The 22,595-nt window shown below is 43.2% G+C and overlaps 1 protein-coding gene across 1 annotated transcript in view; it reads left to right on the top strand.

Moving 5' to 3' along the window:
• DMRT1 (doublesex and mab-3 related transcription factor 1) overlaps nucleotides 1-22,595 on the top strand; it is a 61,819-nt gene that overhangs the window by 21,720 nt on the left and 17,504 nt on the right. The window contains exons 3-4 of the mRNA XM_074932180.1: nucleotides 2,488-2,771; nucleotides 12,618-12,780. Of these exons, the coding sequence (XP_074788281.1) occupies nucleotides 2,488-2,771; nucleotides 12,618-12,780 (447 nt within the window). The remainder of the gene's footprint in view (nucleotides 1-2,487; nucleotides 2,772-12,617; nucleotides 12,781-22,595) is intronic.

The raw sequence follows: 22,595 nt of genomic DNA, 5'->3' as shown, positions 1-22,595 counted from the left end.
GTTGTGCAGCTAGATAAAGGAAAAATAGGTGTCAGCAAGTCAACCCTTTTGCATCTCCAGTGGCAAGTGATGGTAGCTCCAAGCACAGATAGGAGGTAGAAGGAGAAAAGAATGGACAAAAAGCATATTTTCTTCTCCTACTTAATGCAGCAGAAGACTGCCACCACTGGTCTTTCTTCAGGAAGGAGCTCTAGCACTACCAGCCACTGGAACATCCTAGACACATCCAGGATGTTTCTGTGATTTTGTGTGTAGCTATGGGCAGGTCTCTGTTCTAGCCTAGCTCATCTTGTCCCATGTTAGGAAGCGTAGTGCATGAGACAATTCCAGAAGTTGTAGCAAAACCTGCTATATTCTCCCACTATTCCTTTTAGCTGCTGATATTTCAGAGTGGCTCACCTTTCCTGTGTAAAAGTGAGCCTCATCTTCCTGGGTGTAGGTGTAGAGAGGCCTCGGTTCCTGGTGTTAGTATTCTTAGCAGAAAGTATTATCCCTTCTTAGGATGTACTGCAAGTATAACGACACTGCAGAGGTTTTGGAAGAAACTGCACATCTGTGCAGCATAGCATAGGCCTGCCAGAAGTTCTGTGGCTGGTTGCCTTGCATATCTCTGTCTCACGTGAAATCTGTATGCCATCAGGAAAAGTGTTGGTGGATTTTGCTTTTGGCTTCTATTTTACAGCATGAAAAGCAGAACAATTGGACTGCAGCTTTATTTGGGAGCTAAGTTTGGTAATAGGAGTCAGACTTCTCTCTTCTGTGTGCAAATTTTAGAAGTACTCACAATGAAAAAGGCCGGCTGGCTTGGTTCTCGCTCATATAGGGCTGAGTGACAGAAAGTCAGATGCAGGAGGCATAAAACACTGTTTGATAATAAATGGGTGTAGTTCACTGATGTCAACAAAATGTCATCAAGAGCTGAATAGGGACACTGTATAATTTAGTGACCTGGAAGGAGACTATCCATGATTGCAGAGAGCTTTCATTACAGCTGAAAAAGTTACTGCAAGAACTGCACTGTAAATGGCAATAATTGGAAATACTGATCATTGGATCCAGTGTACAGCTAATACAAAGTACAGTGGAAGTTGTTAACTATGACTCAGGAGGCTGGTAACTGCAACCATATTCACTTTGCAGGTAAGTAACCAAGGTACACATATACCAAGGGAAAGATGCAGAGCAAACTTGGCAAAGTCAGATGCCTGACATCTCTCTTGGGTCTGTTATTTCATATGTGTCAACTGTCCATGCTGTTTCATCTCCATACTGATAGCCCTTGAGAACTCATCAGTATGATGAGCCACATCTTTTCTCCTCCATGGTAGAGTTAGACCACATCACAAGAAGAGCAGGAGCACCTCACAGAAAGGATCATTATGCTGCAAACACTGTAAGGGTTGGTGCAGGGCAGGGTTACAGGAGTGCAAGCTAGAACCAGAGTTGCAGGGATGGTTATGATTTACAGTTGTTCCCTTGTTCATTATGTAAATGTATATTCACCATGTGGTTAGTCTTTCTAAGGTTGTAGTTTTTTGCTGTGCCTGACTTGGCCAGGTAGCTGATGAAGTGTTGTCAGAGAGAGCTTGGCTGTGGAACAGTACCAAGAAGCACCCTCTTTTTTCATCCTTGCAAATACGGCAAGGCAGTGGTTGACACTGGAGTGAGGAAAACAGGACTTAAAACATCCTCTGAGAAGCCCTCCCCATCTTAGGGAACAACAGGGAAGGCAGACCTTTGTGGGGACAGCCTACAGGGAGTGCAGCTGGCTGACCTCCAGTCTGGAGGTACTTGGGAGTGCAAGTCATGAGCAATTCCCTCCTCCTCCTCCTCTTTTGCCAGTGGTGTGGGAGCTTGTTCTGCTCTGTGATTTTGTAGGTAAACAAGAGTTAAATGCGGGTATGGAGGCTGGGCCTTGTTGCTCAGAGGTGGCACGTGGGTTTCTGAGACACCTTGGCTGATTGTGCGGTGCTTTCCCTACTGCATCTTCTTTTGGCCTTGTGGCTGTTTGCCCTGTTTGCCCTTTCTAGAGGCATGTTCAGAAAGCGTCCTCTTACCTGCAGGACACTGGCTGGAGAGGGGTCATCCTGTAGCAAGAGCCTTTTTGTTTCCAGGTATTTATAAGAGACTTGGCATGCTATTACAATTTGAAAATAATAAGGGGCTGCATCTTTAGCTGGTGTAACTCATCACTGGATGAATTGATGCTGCTTGAGGACTTGGTGTACTGTCTTAACCTGCGGCCAGTTTTGTCTCCTGTTTTGCAGTCTGCGGTGTGTGTAGGTAGTGGTCTCAGGCTTTGAATAGTCGTCAGTCCACTTGAATTTCTACCAAACATCCAGCTGTGTTTCCCTTTCATCTCCCACCTCTTCCTATTTACTACTCTCTGTCCAGCCTTCAGGAAAAGTAGTAGCTCTTCAGATGGTGAAAGGTAAGGATCTTCATGGAGCCTCCTGTTTCATAATGGCTTTTTTTTTTCTTTTCCAGAGGGACGGATGGTCATTCAGGACATCCCTTCCATCCCCAGCAGAGGGCACTTGGAGAGCACATCTGATTTGGTTGTGGACTCCACCTACTACAGCAGTTTTTACCAGCCGTCCCTGTATCCTTACTATAACAACCTATACAACTACTCCCAGTACCAAATGGCAGTGGCCAGTGAGCCCTCCTCAAGTGAGATGGGGGGTCCAATTGTAGGGTCAGCCATGAAAAACAGTCTTCGAAGCCTCCCAGCAACATACTTGCCAAGCCAGTCAGGAAAACAGTGGCAGGTATGATGTTACTGAGGTGGACAGTAAGCTGTTTCTTGGGCCTGATTGTGACCTTCTGTTTGCTGGTCATGGCAATGCAAAACCAGAACCAGATACCAAGGTGGGATTAGGACCCATGTTAGGAAAGTTAGCTGAAAGGGTTGTTATGATGCAGCACAACAGAAGCAACAATACAGGTATAGGTAGGTTGCCTCAAGCACAGATAAAGGGCACCCACTTGATTTTATCTTCTGAGTTACGTCATAGTAAATTATGGGCTGTTTTCTGGATAAAGAGTCCCAACTGAATTACCCAGCATAGCACCCTGGGAGCTTCAGGTATTGTTTCTGAGAGGCTTTGCTCTTCAGGAACCTGTTTTTCTCTCTTCTGTCTTCTACATCCAAGGTGCTGAAGTGATCCAGGAGACCACGCTGTTGTGCAAAGGGTTGGTGGCAGTAAGTTGAATGTGACATGGTGTTTTGCTAATGGTGTGTTCTGGCAGTGTCAACTCCAGGACTTGCAGTTTCAGCTTGGATATCTCAGGTTACAGACTGTGCTTGAGAGGTTCACATCAGAGCTCTGTGAACTTAGGGTATGATGCCATTCAAGCCCTCTCACTCTAGGCCTTGTTAATTGTAGTCTCTAACTCAGTACTAGTGGGAGGCTGAGAAAAGGGGAAATCTGCCATGGCAGGGGATTCTCGGCAAAGTAAGTGGAGCCATTTGAATGACCCTGAGGCTGTTTGGTCTTGGGCTGCAGTGGTGGTTTTCTGTCTGAGATTGAACTCAAGAGGCTACACTCTCTTAAGTGTAAATGCCTGTGTCCCTTTGTTCAAGGGCAGGAGAGGGCAGACCTCTCCTGTAGAGCATCAAGAGAGGACACACTGTCCTCTGCAAAGGCTCTGTTGTGAAACCACTCAACAATGAAAGATTAAATGTCCACCAAAACCTCCTTTCTGAAGGGAACAGATGGGTGGTCCCCTTTGCTGACAGAGAATTCCTCTAGCAATTCTGGCACAGGGATGGACTCTGAAAGGGCATTTTAACTTAACGATACTGAAGAGCTGCAACTAAGACCAGGGTGATTAAAATTGCTGTAGTAGTTCACATCACCTTCAGTAAGCCTTTCCTGTTATTAGACACTGTTCGTGGAAAAGTCCTGAAAATGCAGGAAGCACCTAGGGCAACAGATGGCAGGTACATGAATTTTAATATCATGGCTTTGCAGCAGTCTGCATTTAGTACTATTCCATGTCCCTTTTTTGCCATGAGTATAGTTGTATGAGGAAAAGAGCTGTCTCCTTTCCTTCTGCTATGTGAGCCCACACCATGAGAGCTTTCTTCTCTCAGGGTGTGTTGATAGGCTTCACTGCAATCACCTTCGAATACATGGAGGTATACCTGTTCGGTTAGGTTAGTTGATAGCTTCCACTCTAGCTGCTGAATTTGATCACCAGACCAGGGGGACAGTTAGTCAAGGCAAGCTGGGGATAGGATTCTGTGCATGGTAATGAGGTGAGGTGCCACTGCTTTTTTAGCTTTTTCAGTTTGGTTGATTCAGTTAACCTGGCAAGTTATAGCAGAGTATTTCAGGTAGAAGGTTACTTCTTTTGACGCTTTTGCAGTACCTAGCTTGTAAGAGCCTACTGGAGACCTGATGCTTGGAGACACCATCATAACACACATGAGGGGCAGCAATATTCGTCTTGTGAAAATAATGTTCTTGCGGGCTGCTAGTCCCACCTGTCACCATTCCTCCAACCAGTAGAAACTTCTGTGATTTTACTTGCTTGGGAAAAAGGAAAGTAAATTACAGGTGTTGACTATCCTAGCACACAGTGTTTGAGGAAGAGGTACATAAGGGTATGTTAAAATATTTTAAAACTTAGAATGAAGATGGTGTCTTCTCAGTTCTGTTGTCATGTACTGTTATTTGAAACTGTACGTTTAAGTCTTGGCCTAGAGGGTCCATTGCCAGTTTCTTGTGGGACCTTTGACATCCCTTACAGAAATGAAAGCAATAGTGTGTTTTCCATAGATTTTTCTCTTGGGGTCCTGCGGAATCTGTAACTAACATCTGCTTAAGTGCTAATCAGATTAAGGGGATACTGAAGAAATGATTAAGGAAAATAGGAGGTGGTTGTCAAAAAGGACCGTTTTTCTTCCATCAGCAGGCTCCAAGCTTTGGGTGTTCTTTCCCACCTTGTGGGATGTACTGCATGGTTCTGTTCACTTCTGTGTGAATTTAGTGATTGAACTTACCTAAGATTTTAATTTCTCCTGGCTAAACTTTTTGAGATCTCTCAGTGCTTCTCTGGCAAGATGTCTGTGCAGAGAGACCAGAGGTACTGCTTTCTGCCTGCAGAAGTAACATCTCCCCAGCTTCTAAGTGGCCTAAAAGAGAACACTCTCCTGTTCTGTAGGGCAGAGTGTAGTTCAAGGTCAGCGTCATGTAACTTACAGGCTGCTTCTCAGAGGCTGATTTGCAAGAAGGATTGTTATTGCTGGAAGAGTTACGAATCATGGGGTTTGCACACTGTTATGACAGCATAACATTGCACAAATAATCATAAAAAGTTTTAGTGAGAGCTAGGCTAGATAATGCTTGATAGCGGTGGGTGCAGTGATGCTGAGGTTGTAAAACGCTGTGTGGCACTGAAGATGGTTTGTTGTAAGGGGAACAAGCTCTCAGCTGCTGCATGTGGTTAAACATTGATTCTGCACCTGGAAGGTTACCAGCAAGGGAAGATCATAGAAATACAGTGTTAAATGGAGAAGGATGAATGAGTTTCTCTGTCAAGCATGGTAAGGAGTTACAGGAGAGTTTCAAAGCCTGATCCACAAAGAGGAATCACACCTTGCTTACACCTTCAGGGGATTTTGCTGTTGAACCTATGCAGGCTGATTCTCTCCAGAGGAAGCATGTGGCTGTATCTACACAGGGATTTTTGTTGGACTGCCTGTACTGACTGAGTTTATTTTTTACATGCATAGGTTTCTTAACCAGTCTGCCAGTATGAGTGAGTCTGCTTATGTGACTGGTAGTGCTATAACTGTTTTGATCAAAGTTTTTGATTTTTGCTTCTTTACTAAAATGATAGTTGTGCAATGCTTGCTGTGACCAGATCAGGGTAGCTTGCTAAGGTATGAGCTCACAGGAGGGTTTCTTTGTTGGTATAAAACACACATGTGTTCAGTGGAAGGTATCCTAATTTAAGCAGTATAGACAAGACTCCTGCCTTTTCTGGGCTTTTGTTGGTGGAGGCTCACTTGTTCTGCAATAACTCTAACAACACAAGGAGAATTGCATACTTAAAGTAAGATGACTTCTGGATGCAGACAGGCCTTGAGCAGCCTAGCTGTCTGCTGTTTCAGAATTTAGGGAGCAAGGGAGAGAAGCCAGGGAGGGAGCATGTGAGTGTGTGTGGGATGGGATGAGGATTAATGCATCATTGAGCCTTGGCAAATAAACTGAATCACTGAATCTTTAATGTAGATTAATGTCAGATTTCATTAGTCTTTGTTCTTTCCAGAGGCTCACATACTTGAATGGATTCATAGAAGTGCAATTTTTTTAGATATTTCTGTGTAGGTTTTGTTCATTTGTATATAATTATCCCACAAGCTGTATCCGTCATGATTTGATAAGCATAACAAAGTTTAGGGTTTGGTTGAGACCCCTTCAGTCATTTATATCGTGTTACTTTTGCCTGATTTAAGGCAGATATCAGATATGCGTGGTGTTGCACCTGAAGAAAACACAAATTCAGGATGGAGAGGAAATGTCAAAGATGTGGTGGTTACTGTGCATCTCCTTGTACTCCAGCTCTGTGTGAGCATCTGGATCCTCCCTTGAAGCTCTCATAATTGTTCATTACAACAGGAATTTATGTGCATTCAATCCATTTAACAGTTAAATGAGTTCATCAACATCAGTACTGCAAGTCAGAGCATGCTGGTATAGAGTGGAAGTTGGTGTTTCTGAAACCAATCTCACTGCAGCCTGCTTAGGGACTGCAACTGGAAGATAATGGGGTGGCTGCAGACTTTTCTACCACAACAAAGGTAAAACCTGGATGGGCACATCCAAATCTAATCAAGTTTAATTCTTCTAGCTGGCAATGAAACTGTTAGCATGTGACCCACAGTGTAAGGATAATCAGGACTCCTTGTGAGTTGATGTCCTCCCCAAAAAGTTTTAAAACTCTTCCGGTTTCTATTGCTGAACCATTAAAAGTCTGCAAGGTGCAGAATGTGACCCCACGCCTAGGGACCAGTGGCTGGTTTTCTTTGTTACTCTGGTAACTCCAGACATCCTGTTTCAGAGAAAGGTTAAGGCTGGCCAGGAGATTTTGGACAGATTTCAGAATTTCAGGTAATTTCTGTTTCATGCTCTGAGGTGGTTTTGTTCCTTTCAGTCTTTTTTTTTTTTTTTTAACATAGTTTGGCAAACCACTATTCTCACTTCCAAAACCTCGACTTTTTTGTTCCTTCCTTAAACCACTTTAGGGCAAAAATCTGGAATAAGTACTGGTGAGAGTCAGACTGAGAAATTTTAACTCATTTTCTAGTATGAGAATTATATTTACTATTTGGAAGTGAAATATTTAGCGTTGCTGAGCTAGCAAACTTTTTAAGGGTTTTTTAAAAAGCAGCAAACATACAAATCTGTCTTCTACTAAATGCAGAAAAGTGTGGCTGTGGTACGGCAGCTAGTAGTTTGAGCTCTTAAGAATAGTTGTTTGCTGGTAAAAAAGATTGCTCTTTTCAACTTCCACAACCTGTTTCTAGTTTCTGGCAGTTTTTCCCTCAGTAAGCCTGACCACCTTACAGAAATGTGTGGTCTGACTCTCCAGAAATAGATGTAAAATGTGTGTGTGTAAATATATACACATTGTGCAAGTCACCCGACACAATCGCAATTTTATGTGTAAGCAGTGTATTATAAACTGTATTCATAACATACCCTTCACGCTACAGATTTATGCTAAAAGTATCCTAATGTTTCTGACAGCTCATGTGTGACATGAATGCAATCCATATTTCTTGGAGGAGCTAATCTAAGTGGTTTATTTTCCAATACTGCTGATAGGGCTATATCTCTAGGTGTCACCGCAGTTGAGATTCTGATGGTAACATATTGTTTATGGGTCACTGCCTTTTTCTAAAAGAATAGGTTGGAACAGAATAGCAAAGGTTAATTAAGTTTGTCTATCAAAGAAGGACAGATATAGATGTCTCTTGTATTTTCTGTGCTGAAATCAAAGTAAGTCAAGGCAGGATATTGTAGACTCATTTTTTCCTCATGCTAGAAAATACGCTTAGCTGGTTTTAGGAACAAAACAAAGCCCCCTGGGGCAGTGCAAGTGCAGCAGTAGTTGTGAGGGTCAGCTCATGGGCAGTAGCATTGCAAGGTAGGAGATTAGTGGCAGCCCTGGTTTACAACTGGGGAAACTGAGGCAAGGGAGTGTTAAATAACTTGCTCATAGTCACACAGCTCACAGGTGGCAGAGTGGAGATTCCTGATGTCTGGATTTCCACTCTGGTGCCCAGTGGATGCTTTCTTGCCTCATGCCAAAAACTGACCCATGAATTCTGTTGTTTGCAAACAACACATAAATGCAAAATGCAATTTTGTGTCCTCTGTGGCTGGCTTTATTTTTAAGACCAAGGGAGAATGAGGAGACTATGTTAAAACTTCTAATAAATTTCTCTGGTGTTTCCATAATTACTGTTTTTGTTTTAAGGCAGCTGTTGGTGAGTCATGTGTGAGCCAGAGGGATGGAAAGCCTGGGTGAAGTGATTTGGCTGAGAACACATGGCACACCAGTGGCAGAGCCAAATGATATAGTACTTCACTCTCTTCTGTTGCTCTGAAATTTTTGCAGCCCTTGTCACCCAGGATTATCTGCAACCTCCTACTTACCCTTCTTGGGAATAAGCTCCACAGTCAGGAACAACTGCAAAATCTGAAGGTGCTGCTAAGAGTAACACTGGCTTGCTTGCAAGGAGACTGTGGCTAGCAGCTTCTGCTAATAAAAATTACCAGGGTGATATTTTGTCTGAATAAATCATCTGGGAGGGGCAGGCTGGAAGAAGTGAACCAACCACCACTTGTGCCTGCCTTGCCTCTTTTCTATCTCTGCTCTGGCCATCTCTTCTCCTCAGCTCTTCCTCCATGAAGAAGACGTGTAGAGGTTATGCAGGTGCTACCAGGAACTTGGAAGGAGGAGCTGGGCTTTACATTGCTCTTCCACAAACTGTTGAGAAACTTTTTTTTCAGGAATGGTCTGAACTGATGCAAGAACATTTTCTTCATGCTTCCCGGGCTTTTGCTACATACTCTGTCACTGTTGGGCATTGCTGTAGGACTGCACTGACTGCTGTGCTCAGTGATGAACAAATCCTGCTTCCAGCTTGCCTGTTTGTGGACGAGCTGTAGCTGCCTCTTGATTCCCCATATTGCCTTCTGAAGGGAACAGAAAGAATTTCCACTGCGTGCATGGTCTTTTAATCAGGCCATACTTATTTGTCCATGATTTATAAGCATCCCACTATCACTTGCAGTACATCCTTTAAAAAGTTACTGAGTGTGCTTTGTGTGGTACAGTTTAGGGGAACTCCTAAATGTTGAATAAGCCAAGTATGCTTCTCTGATGATCTGTGTTTCTCACTGAAGTCAGTGAGGTACTTGGTGAATCAGTCCTGCATCTGGGGCAGGGCACAAGTGATGTGTGGCTGGAAGGGGATGCACTGTAAGTGAGCAGCTCAGATGTTCAATTCAAAAGCTCACCTTGCTCTCTGCAAAAAGCGAGTGCATGCCTTTCCCTTCCACAGCCCTTCCTCACCTAAAACAAGTCTTGTTTTTGTGGTGCGTCGCCTGCAGTGATACAAACCAGAGTAGTTTGTGGGGACCATCCCTGCCCTTGCCTGTCTCGGTTTAGCTGTAGGGCTGGAAGGGATGAGGAAGGTAGGAGGAGACACCACAGGGCCAGGCATCTCCTCTTGTGATCTCTGCATAACCCCAGCATTCCCCCAGGACAGGACTCAGGGAAAGATCACAAACCTGGCACCTGGCTGCAGTTTGGAAGGCCGGACTGCCCCAGGTTAGAAATAATCTGAATAATCCAGGGCCTCCCCAGGGCTGTTTTTATCCCCCTTTCTGGCACCCCAAAATGTACAAGGATTCTCCAGAGTTGCAGGAGTTAATGCAGAGTAAATGCCCCTTCTCATGGGGTTATGATCTCCTAAGCCCCCTTTTTAATGCAGTGCTAAGGTCAAGAATTTTTATGACTGGCTGTTTTTTTATTGTTACTGTAAAATAGGATTGCTAAGCACTATAAAAAGGAAACCTTATGGTTCAGATTTACTGTGGTGTGTATTCTAAATAGTTTAATAAAACAAAACCAGAAGCTTTTAGATTTTCTTCAGCGGTTAATACACAGCATTTTCTTTGCAGAGCCAAGCTTCTGGCTGTCGGTCGAACTGTGGTTCATAGACTTGGTAGGGGTAATAAGATTATAAAACATGTCTCTTGCTAGCCAGCTACCACACACTAATAATAATAGTAGTAATAATTCATTGCATCCAGGGATTTTAGGTGAGTTGTTTTTTTAAGAAATGGTGAAAAACCCTAAAAATAGATTTGAAGGGAAACAGGTCACTGCATCCACTCTACAGGGAGAGGAAACATGCATGTGATCGTTTCAGTGCCAGGCAGTGATCCCTCCATTTTGTTACAGCTGAAATAATGCTGTCTCCTGCCGGTGACCTTTTCTCAGTTGCACACATGCACGTGTGCACTTGCACAAGGGAGAGGTGGAGATGTGACCACAGATGCTGCTCACAGCCCTACCCCACTGAGGGAAGGAAGACAGTGTATGCACAACATCAGGCAGAGAGGAGTTCGCTAACTTTTTTCCCCCAGTACATCTATTGCTGTTGAGCTTTGTAAGTGTGCAGATTCAAATAGCTTGTCGACTGAACTTTTGTGTGGTTTGTATTGCCAATCCAAAATTTCAGGGCAGAGGCAGCCCGGGTTCTGTTGAAGGAGTCTGTGCAAGGCACAGATACCTGTTTTCATGAGGAGGCTGCCCTTTTCCAGCACAGCAGAGGAGACATCAGTGGCTCTTTTGAGTTCAGGCTTCCTTGGAATGACACATTGAAATTTGTTAAGAACAATTTATTATTTATCGTGGATGAAACTTTGGTGCATGTTGAACTTTCTCTGCATGCATAGGGTGCAGATGGTAGAAAAATCACCTTTTAAATATTACTTTAGTTTATAATAGAAAAACTTTTACAGACTAAAAGCATGTCCTGCCTATCCCTCAGTAAACGTGTAAATATATGCAACTGTGCTTCTCTCAGAAGATGGGCAGAAGTGCACTTTGCTCTCTGTAAACAGCCATCACTCTCTCTCAGCACTTAATCTTGCTGCAAACGTGGCTCCACGCGGAAAGCGGGATATTGCCCTTTGTCTCAGAGAGCAACAGGAGGATTTGGTGTGACTCAGGCCATGTTATTTCCAGCTAGGCATACTAAAATGAGTTATTAAGGGGACCCCTGGAAAACAAGGGGTGGCTGCATTCTGGTTGCTTAGCTGAGAGGTGCCAGTGGCTCCTTCTGCCAGGACCAGACCTTAGGGTCTGCTGGCGTGGCCACCTGGGACAGCAGGTTCACTCCCTGCCTCCCTCTGCTCCCTGATCTGAGCTTCACAGCCTGGGAAGGGCTGAGGAACAGGGCTCCGTTGGTGGCTGGGGCCCAAGGGAACTGCGGTGGAGCAGGCACAGCTCCTCTAACCAATGTGAGACAGCGGCTGAAAAGGCTGTCAAGCACTGCTGCTTGCAAAAACAACATCTAATCACATAGCTGGATGTGCGTTACTGTTGGCACTTTTGTACCTGGTACAAAACTGTAATATATTTTCTCTGCCCAGAAGCTTTCCGTCTTACAGTCATTCACTGCCCAGAGTCTTAGGAAGACCAGGGAGTGTTACTTTTCCTGTTGAAAATCCTAATCTTATGAAGTATTTTTTGGAGCACTGTAGCCTCCTTACATCACAGGGCTTTGGAACAAATAATAGTAGATGGTAGTTCTTTCATAAACATTTTAAAAAGCATTACTGCCTCTCTGAGGACTTCAGTTTGGATAATTGCAGGGCACTGGGGTAGGATAAACTTTGATTTCTGAGTGCTGCTAACTTTGCTGCTGGCTGTGGGAGGGAGAATGGATTGTCCTGTGGACACCGTGCTGACACGGCAGACCTGCTGGCTAGTATCCAGCTGTGACTCCAATACAAGATTCCCAGGTGGTCTGTAAACAACTTGGTTTCTCTGGGTAAATCACAAAAATGTTTTTCCATCTCACTGGTTTGTAAGAAAAGCATTATATTTGTGTGTGTGTGTGTGTGTCACTGCTCATATGTCGTGGAGCCTGTCCTGAGTGAATCAGTAGGTAGACTGTACTTGGCCACCCTGTAGGTCCCTGGCAGAGCAGTTATCACCAGTCTGAGACGGTTTAGTCTCTGGGTGAGCACTTCACCTCTGACATTGGCTGGGTGTGTGCAGTGAAGTGTACATGCTTGTGTGCCAGATGCAGCTTGACCTGAGGTAAGATAAAAAAGCCATAGGTATGCCCGTGCTGCTGCTGCTGCTAGGTTACATCCCTTACCATGCCAGATCACCTGTAGCTGAGTGGTGTGGGCACACTGTGACCAAGCAAAGCAAAAACCCAAGGCCAGCATGCCATACTTCCCATCCACTCCCCATGACCTCCTTCAAATCCACGTGGGTTGGGGCAGCAGGGTGGCCGCATGGTGGTGGGGCTCAGCTTTCACAGCCTGATGCTGAACTTCTCTCTCTGACAGGTGAAGAGCATGGAGAGCCACCACGCTGTTGGCTCCCAGTACCGCATGTGCTCCTACTACCCACCTGCTTCCTACCTGGGACAGGGGGTCGGCGGTCCCACATGCTTCCCACAAATCCTGACCTCTGAGGACATCCCTTCCTACTCAGAGTCAAAAGCAAGAGGTAAGTGCACCCACTGGGGCATCTGGGACTGCCTTGCCTTGGGACAGGCACCCATGAGGTGTGGGTTGCTCTGGGAAGGAAGTTAGGCATCAGAAAGTAGGTGTTTACAAGGTGGTAGCTGTTTTCTGAAAGGCTTCTAGTGTGATGCAGTGTAGGACTGTTACTGTACAGTAGTGCAAGCTTGTTCTTCGGAAGTCTCCTCATTCAGGAGTGCAGTTAGTCGTACTTTTCTATTCCTGTGTACGTCTCTTTAAGTTATACTAAGAGTCATCTGAGGTGCTGTCCTTGGTGGTCACCACCTGGCTCCCTCACGGGAACAAAGAATTACCTTTGCCACAACCACAGAATTATCTTATTTCTCTTTTCTTCTCAAAAATGCTGTCTGCAGTTTTTTCAACAGGCCTCCCACTGAGCCTTTTCTCTCCTCTTTCTGAACCACATGTGGAAAACTAATTCTGCATCCCAACCATGTTGTGAAGCCTTTCGCTGACTCACTTCCTTGTTTGCTTTGAAACTCATCCCACCATGTTACTTAATTTTAAAATACTGCAGATAAATTTTTCTTTTTATATCCAGTGTTTATTGGATGTTCTAAGGATTACTATAATCTGAAATAATTTCAAGGAAAGCGTTAGTGAATTTACCATGTGGTTTTGACAGTGTTTCCCTCACTTCCTTGTTCCCTTGCTCCAGTAGCAGGTAGAGTGCATACCTGCTACTATTAACATGGCCCTGCTGGAGTAGACCAAATCCATTGAGCTGCTTCCCTGTTCCTGAAACAGGACAGTAACTGATGCTGGAGAAACAAGAAAAGAAACAGAGAAAGAATAGGGTGATCCTACTTTGCATGTCTAAAATCCTCACACTCCTACAGCATTTAAAGGTGTCTTGAGCTGTTGATTAGCTCTGAACTATTGTTTTGGTTATCAGCAGCAGACCTGCACTCAGTGAATTGAGCTAACCCTTCCATAAGCTTTTCACACTTCTTGTCTCTCTGTAAGGCTCAATGAATTTTGCAGTTTAATTTTGTATGGTCTGTGGGAAGTACTTCTTTTTGTTTACTTTACACCTGCCAAATTTGTGTGTTTTTTTTTTTTTTCCCCCAGAGTCACACCACTGGCAACAGCATCCATCCTCATTTGCTTCTCTAATACTCTTATACCTTGAAATTAATCTTCCTTTTATATCTGACAGAAGGATGTGTGTTGTGTAGGTTCCATAATTGTCTTCAGACATGGCCTTTTTGTGGCCAATGTTCTGGTGTCTGTTGCATTTGTGTTGTGAAAAATACAGGGATTGTGTCATCACAGGACCTTAAGGACTCAAATGAAGTTTTGGAAGGTGAGGTGTGCATAGAGTCATACCTGTGGCTGGTGTAAATCAGCACTGAGCCCTTGAATTCAGTAACTCTAGAATGATTTGTGCTGAGGAGGTGGCTGCTCTTTCAGAGTGGCTGTTTTCTGACCGTCTTCCAACAAACTGTGACTTATCAGATAGATGCAGAAACAACATGTGGTGTGATGAAACCTTAGACTTTTCCTCCTTTTCCAGTAGTTCTAAATGGCGTAGCAAAATTAGTGATCCTTGGTTCATTTTGCTTTTCTTTTCTTCAATTTTATTTTCTTCCCTCTTCTCTGACCACCATTGAACAGTGACGTCTTCCTTTCTACTCATTGGCTGGAGAAGCAGTTGGTTTTATGCTCAACTGCGGTTGACGCTTTTTTTTGCATCCATCACTACTAACTCACTAAGAAGTCTTACCAGTCGAGTGTTCTTACAAATAGACGAAAGACCTTATACCCTTTGTTCCCGAATGCACTTCAGTAATTTTTCATCACTCTAGAAAAAAGTTGTGCGTAATGTGCCACTGATTTTTAAACTGCATAAATACTGTATTTTCAATAATCCCTGACTGCTTCTCCAGACAGTATTCCACACACAGATATTGTTCCCTAAGTTACACCATCAATCAGAAACTGACAAGCAGTAAGATTTAATTTACTGAGATCAAACAGCATTTTCCAGACGCTGAAGAAGTGTTTTTCCATAGCAGGGAGCTAGTGGGTAAATGAGGCACTACTGTTTTTGTGAGAAACTTGCACATGTGAGCAGGACCATACCCATTTAGAAGCATCTTCTTTCTTGTTATGCATGTTCTTGGAGGAGGTGACTGCTTTAATTTTTTACATCTCAGGCTGTTAGTGATTTAGACTCTCATGATGTTTTTCTTCCGGTCCTTTTCATGGTTCTGAGAGTGTTTGAGATTTTTTGCCTGTGTTATCTGTGTGAGTGCTGAGTCAGCCAGCAGGCTGTGAGTGGTGGATCCTGTGTATTAAAGAGGGAGGCCCCAAAGTACTGACTGCCCGTGCTGCAAGTGCTGTCTCATACAAAAGACATTCTTATGCTTTTCTCTATTGGCTGTTGAGGTGAACTTTCTGTACAATGCCTGACTTCTTTGTATGCAGCCTAGTGGCATGTTTCTGCAGGGTTAGTGGTTGCTACCTGCTAAAGACAACTCTAGTACATGTTTTAAATAAACAAATCATATTTTACTTCTTCCTTTTCTGTGGTTGAAGTGGTAACTGTGCTCAGAGACTTGTTTTCTTTCTAGGAATGCATGTTCATAGATTTTAGATCCAGAAGGAAACATTAGGATCATCTCATCTCATCTTACTTGCTATATAGTGCAGACTGTAAAACTTCACTTAATACCTCCTTAATTTTTTTAAGATCTATGTGAAAACTTACGTATTGTTAATCCAAAAATTTTACAGGGAGGTAACAGTGTGTATAGAAGAGCAACAGGTCAAAATATAAAACTCATTTTGGAGCCAGAGTTTCAAAACATTGGAAACAAATATCTTTAACAAAAATGGTTATTAAATTCCCAAGCACAAGTTTGAAATGGTCTTAGAACACATGCAGTCTGTTACCCACGCTTCAGTTGTAACTTCAGCTTTGTAGCAGTTTTTCCAGTTCATGTATTATCTTGGTTAGTATTTCAGTCAGACCATTTCATTAATTTTGTTCTGCTGAGTTGACTGCCTGGTTAGGCCAACTTAGGCCAGTTATATTGAAAGGGGGGAGAAATGAGCTATCAGACCGCTGATTTACACTTTGTTTGTTTTTATGAATGATGTGAAGTTCTCAGGAAGCTTCCAGCATTTGTACATGAGGTCATACCATGTTACAGTGTGTTGCATATAGTAATGGGCTGACATTTTCTGAATGGCGAAACACCATCAGTCATCCCCCTTGCAATCTGAAGTGGTTCTAAGTAAAATGGTTTTACTTCCAACTAAGCGCAGCTGCTGCCCTTCCAGCTGAAACTGGAAAAGATGGAGAGCAAAAGAAGATAAACCAGTGACAAATAGCAGAAGCATGTTTTCAGAGAGCTTGCTTAGATGACCAGGTTGTAAGTTTTACATAAGGAGAGGCATTTTTTACTCTACTTTCAAAAGATTTTTCCTCTCTTTTTTTCTGCAAGAGCAATGAGAGGAAGACATGTATGAGAAGCTGTTATCAGTCCCCATGCATGCAAAGCATACTTTAAAACATGTCTTTCTTTTGGAAGAAGCTGAGCTAGAGATCCTTCAAAAAGTGGAGGAATTAGAGTGGGTCACAACAGGGTATTTCATCTCCAAAAGCCAAGTGCCTTACTCCCATTGATTTCCATGGGACAGTTGCCCTTTTTTTTTTTTTTTTTTTTTTTTTTTTTCTGAAGCGGGGTTCTTCAGGATTGGATTCCTGCTCAGAATTGCACAGCATCTTCCATTGATTTTGAGTCAGCCCATCCTGCACTTAGATTTGTGAAATACCCACACAAGACCTTGGTTTGAGAGAGCAAGAAAGTATGTGCTTGGATCAAGACTGGCTACCTTACTCTGGGTCCTATTTCCACTGAGTAAAAGTTGAGCATTTGCTTTTCTGTATGGGAGTGTTTTCCAGGTTTGGAACAGTGGCAAAAAAAATTCACATTCAGGTAGGAGGATGCAAAGGAGAAATGTCCCTGTATTTACACACACCTTTGATTTTACTTATGTTGTCTTAAAGTTGTCATGGAATGAAAACTCCTCATTGTTATTATTATGCAAAATGTTGAGATAGTTATTCTGTGTTTGTGCCCGTGGTGAAGGAGATGGCTTGCATTTAAAATGTTGATCTAGCTGCTGAATGGATTTGAATTTTTATTTTTCTGTCTAAATATCAGGATAGTTGGAAACACAAGTAATGAAGCACCAGAGCAGTGTTGTATTTGCAGCTTGAACATAAAGCAGGAGCCTGAAACTCCTCCCAAACACAAATAAGAAAAACTGATATAAAGTGTTCATTTTGACACAGAAAGGTTTGGTGTAAATCAGCAAACGCCATTTTATGAAGGAGAACATTTCTAGGTATCAGGTTTTTGGTCAGCAGAACAGCTTCCAGCACTTTCCAAACACTTTTTCACAGTCCTTTCTAGAAGTTAAATAAGTGGTATCCCCAGTTTTACAGTTGTGGAAATCAAGGCAGTACAGACTTCTCCAGGGTCTGTGTTTAAAGATTCACGCTGCATCTCTCTGTTTGGATGCTGTATGGAAAACAGCGATGAGTCACTGGAGAAGACCACCCAAATGGGAGGGATCTATGAACAGCCTCTTCCAGTGGTTTCACAAGCAAGGGCATGTTGGAAACAGTCTCTCTGCTTAAGACGAAGTTTCATTTCAGCAAAACCATCACTGGAATGCAAGGAATGCCATGTGTAACAGAAACATGCATGAGAGATCTTGATGTTTCTTTCAGACCTGGTTGCTGTGCGCCATAGTTGTGCCCCTTTTTTTGAGGTTTCCTACATACAGTATTTTTGCATGAACCTGTGTCCTTGAAATGCAGTGCGAGACCCCAGAGTCACAGGTGGCACCTGGCTGTAGGATCAGACAGTTCAAATAGACCTCAAATGCAAAAGGTCTTTGAGACTTTGTCCTTGAACCGGAACTGCTTTCTGCAAGTATTCAGGTTACACAAATGGCCCTGCATCAAGGCAGGCTGTCTTGGTACGGCTAAGAAATTATACAAAAGAGCAGAAAAAAGCCTTGCATCTATCAGCTCTATCTGCAGCCATTTGAAAATATGCACTGGTAGAGCTATGCTAATGAAGCACTTAGGAAGTAGAGCACAATAGTAGAAAATAGCCCAAATTTTCTTCCATCAGTGGGCTAGAAACAGTCTGTGTAAGCTAAAGAGTAGCCATTTCAGTGCCAAGGTGTGGTCTGAGCGTGGTCAAGTATGAGCGGTATCTCTTCTCCTTTTCCATGCAGCTCTTCAGTAGAGCGTCAGCAGAAATACATCTCAAATTTGGAGGGTTTCAGCAGCAGAGTTTGTGGGGAGGTGTGGTGCTTTGACCTTGGCTAAATGCCAGGTACCCACCAAGTCACTCTATCACTTCCCACCCTCCTCCTTTTTTTCTCAACAGGGCAAAAAAGGTAAAGTAAATAAGATAGGAAAAAAACCCAACTCTTGTGGGCAAAAGAAAAGCAGTTTTAATGTAAACAAAGCAAAGCGAATGTCCAAGTGCAGAAGCAAAAAGCAAACAGATTACTCTCTACTTCCCATGGACAGGCGATGTCAGCCCTTCTCAGGAAGCAGGGCTCCAATACGCGTAGTGGTTGCCTGGGAGGACCAAGGGTGACCCCACCCCCTTCCTCCTTTCTCCCAGCTTTATACTGAGCAGACGTCACATGGTATGGAATATCCCTTTAGTCAGTTCAGGTCAGCTGTCCTGGCTGTGTCCCCTCCCAAGATCTTGCCCACCCTATCCCACTGCAGGGGGGAAAATGTTGGAAAGAGCCTTGGTGCTGTGTAAGCACTGCTCAGCAGCAGCCACAACACCAGGGTGCTACCAACACCCTGCCAGCTCCCAGCATAAAACACAGCAGCGTGAGGGCTGCTATAGGGGAAAACCAATTCCGGCTCAGCCAGACCCAGTACAGGAGGATAACATTTTTCTCTTAGAACTGATACAGTTCAGCAATATTTAGCTTGTGTGTTTTGTGTGCGTGTCTGTGCATCTTCTGCTTAAAAAGTGACCTCTATTCAAGAATACGCTATCCTTGGTAATGAAAGAGCAAACAACGTTTGCTGAAAACTTGAGACTGTATTTTCCACTAACTATCCATCTTACATCAAACTGTTAGAAGTAAATTTTGAAATAAGACAGAAGAAGAAAAGAAGGGGTAATCATCTAAATCTGTGGATTTTGAACAGTCAGTTGAAGTGGGTCACTCAATCTTTGCAGAGCTGTTTATCTTTTTTTGTGCATTCTTATTGCTGCTACGTACAGTCCCCAATGGCTATGCCTGTGTGCAGTTTCTCTTAGTCACTTACTGCAGGGATGGAAGCAGATTTTATACTGTGCTTCTGCAGGCCTTGGTTTACATTGCTCGTTGTGCAAGTGCACTGCAAAATTTTACAGACCTCTTCAGGCAGATGCCCTTTTAATATGTCATTTTCATTTTCAATAAAACATTGAATTTTGGGCTTAGCTGAATAGACAGTTGTTGGGCTTAGGGATTTTTTTATGTTTTAAACCAAGCAAGTCACTAACCCTGATTTGTGACTTTTTTAGTCATACTTCAGCATTTCATTAGATGTAACAGCAGCTCTCAAATTACATTTGAGAATGTGAGACATATTCAGTATAAACTCTAGTAACTCATTTTTCTGTGTATTGAAGCCTTTTTGTAAATTATTGGTCTGTGTCCTAAACGAGGTTGGACTGGTGAAGATTTGACCAATATTAAAATAACTTTATAAGGTCTGAAGGGACTTCCTGAAAAGAAATTAATGTAAACATTTGCTTACATCCCATTCTGCTTCAGTTTATTGATGATTAAAAGGCTCGTTTTAGTAGTTTCTTCTCTAAATGCAACCTTTATGTTATGCTCACTCAAAAGCACACAGAAATAAAATAATATGTGCAGCAAAGCAACTTTTCATTGGACAGTTGCAGAATTACAGGTTTGATTCACAACTTTTGCTGATTCATGCCAGAGTGGCTGATGAGCTTTTGCTGTTTGCTCTGGGGGAAGCTGCTGGTCCTGTGGCAAGTCTGTGTCCTGAACAAGCTGTATTTTTGATGGTTTTCCACCAAATCTCTTTCTGTAGAAATGCAGATATTTCTGGATTGAGGCCTTAGCATCCTGTAGCAGGAATGCTAAACTCTCATGAAAACTTTGTGTGAATGCTTTCATTTGTTGGTGCCCTAGCAAGAGGGAGTGGGACAGCCTGAACCCTCAGGAGGTGCCAGTGTGACTCTATCCATCCACACCAGCAAAACTGCATCCACCCAGAAGGGGGTCAGCCTGGCCATTTGCTAGGCAGTCAGAAAAAGGGATTTTTTTCATGGGATGTATTTATATGTGCTGTAATATGTTGTGTGAATCAAAAGGTGCAGGGTTTTTAAATTCAAGCCTGCATTTTGGTAAGCATTTAGGCATTGGGTTGGTAAAACAGGGGTTTAAGGAAAGTTGCTCTATTCTGAGGAAAATTAAATCAGCAATACAGTGGGCCACAGCAGGTGCAGATCCAAAACAATAAATTTCAATCTTCTGCCAAAATACCTACTTTTTTGAATTTTCTTCTGTGAAAAGAAGTGTCCCATCAATCTTGGTCTGAAAAGAGCTGGTTCTGATGCGCACCCTACGCACCCCTACACTCTTGCTGGCCCTCTCTGAGGGTGTAGCAGAGCAGGCCCTGTGCCGAGTGATGCCACCTTGACAGTGTGCTGCAGAGTGCATGTGGCCGTGCTGGGTCCCACGCTGGGCATCAGCATCTCTCTGCAAGCCCGTGCTGGGATGCTGTCTTGGGATAAGTAATGGCTCTGTTCACTTTCCCCAGATACCTTCACTCTTTTACTGTATGTTCTCAAACAGAGGGAGATTTCTTCTCAGTCCCTCTTGCAGTTGGGAGCATTTTAGAGCCCCGTGTCAGAAATCAGGAGCTTATATCCACTGCACCCCTGGACTTATTTTCTGCCTGTTTGAGCTGCTCTTTGTGTGAGATGGAGGATGTTGCTGTAGCTGATGAGGCTGCATGGGATTTTTCCTCACACTTAAAATGATGTTGGATACTTCACTGAAAAAAATCCACACCATCAGTTGAGCTGCTTCCTTTTATACCCTATGTGGCTTTGACACTCTGGTTTTATTACCTCTGGATACAGAATTTTTCCCACTGCAAGCAGAAATTGATAGAAATCATTAATAGTAAAACAAACTTTACCACAAAGTGCTAAAACAAGTGAAGACATCTTGTCTGGATGGTAGTGACAACAGTGTGTTTACCAAGGCATGATTTGTAATTGTAACGAACAGTGATACTGCTCACCTCTTTGCTTTGCTTTAATGTGCAGTTGCATCCTCGTAACTTGACTAGCTAAGAGAAGAGAGCACTCACTCCATATTCAGCTGTAATCTTTTCTGTGCGTGAGTGTCTGTGTAGAGCATCTCACAGTTCATACCAGCTTTTCAGCTCAGGTGAGAGTCTCCAGCTGAGTTAATTCTTCTGCAGCTGCTTCTGCTTATAAAGCAACCCTCTTCGGATTGTGAGAAGCTGTAGCAAACAAAGCATTTGCTACTCATCTCTAAAGAAAAGAAGGGAAAAGAAAAAGTCAGAATTACTAAATCTCTGTAGTGTAAAGCTGTGTAGATTGCCTTTGCCTCTAGCAGGGAGGTGATGAGCCAAATTGTGATGACAAGAAGTTGTTGCAGTCCATCGTGCTGCTCCCACACCAGTATGATTTCAGAGGAAACAAAGAAGGGTAACATCTTTTCCCACTGACATTCTTGCATGCTATGAGTAGTTTCCCTTCTCCATGCATTATACCCTGTCACAAGGGTAAACCTCTGATGGAAGAGAACATAAGTAGCTTTCCTACAAGCAGTGGGCAAAGGAGCTGGGGGACAGTTGAGCACGGAGTGTGACTGCATAAGATACAGGGGAATTGTGGTATATGAGCAGACCAACCCATCATTCATTCTGCCTGTTTTATAAATATGCATATTTATATTGCATGTGTAAATAATACCAGGGTACGTTGCCTGTGCATGATGTATGTAACCCTGCGGTGCAGGGTAGGGAATAGATACCAAGGCTATTTAATGGGCTTTCTTAATTTAGCAACCATTAGTGTGCCTGCCTGTCAAACATTTTTAATTCTATGCTTTGGCATAACCAATGAGTTTATTTCCAGTGCTCCTTGCAGGCATAGCTTAGGCCAAGTACAAGTTGAATAACCTTCAGGAAAGCTGTGCTGTCCTTCTGTCGGCCGCTGTCTTTGAAAATTGCCTGCAGAGTTAGTGAGCAGGAACAGTTAAGATTTACAAACAATGATGAAGCTTGTCATGCATCTTTCACCATTCATCATCTGGGTGCCGTGGCTGGGCGGTGAAGTGTTCTTCATAAAAACCAGCTCAGTGTGAAATACACCTCGCAGCAATGTTTACTGCTCTGAAACTCGTCAGCAGCCCTTTATAGTAAATCCAGATTGCGATGTGACATTACAGTATATCATTGCAGAGCGCGCTGGGGTTTACACTAGGAATGAGTGCAGTTCACACCAGATGAGATGTCGAAATTGAGTTATGTAGGAATTTGGCTGTTATATGGGGATAGCTTTTGTTTTCTGAGGACTGAAAGTTAGCTTTATATATATAATATATATAATCTACACATACCTGTACTTGTGTGTGGGTGCCTATATCGATACAGAGATATATATACATGGATATGTGAATACACACATGCTATGCACACATTCTGTATACAAACACTGCATA

This window comes from Athene noctua, chromosome Z, assembly GCF_965140245.1.
Source record: "Athene noctua chromosome Z, bAthNoc1.hap1.1, whole genome shotgun sequence".
NCBI lineage: Eukaryota > Metazoa > Chordata > Aves > Strigiformes > Strigidae > Athene > Athene noctua.
This window is presented reverse-complemented; position numbering and strand designations above follow the sequence as displayed.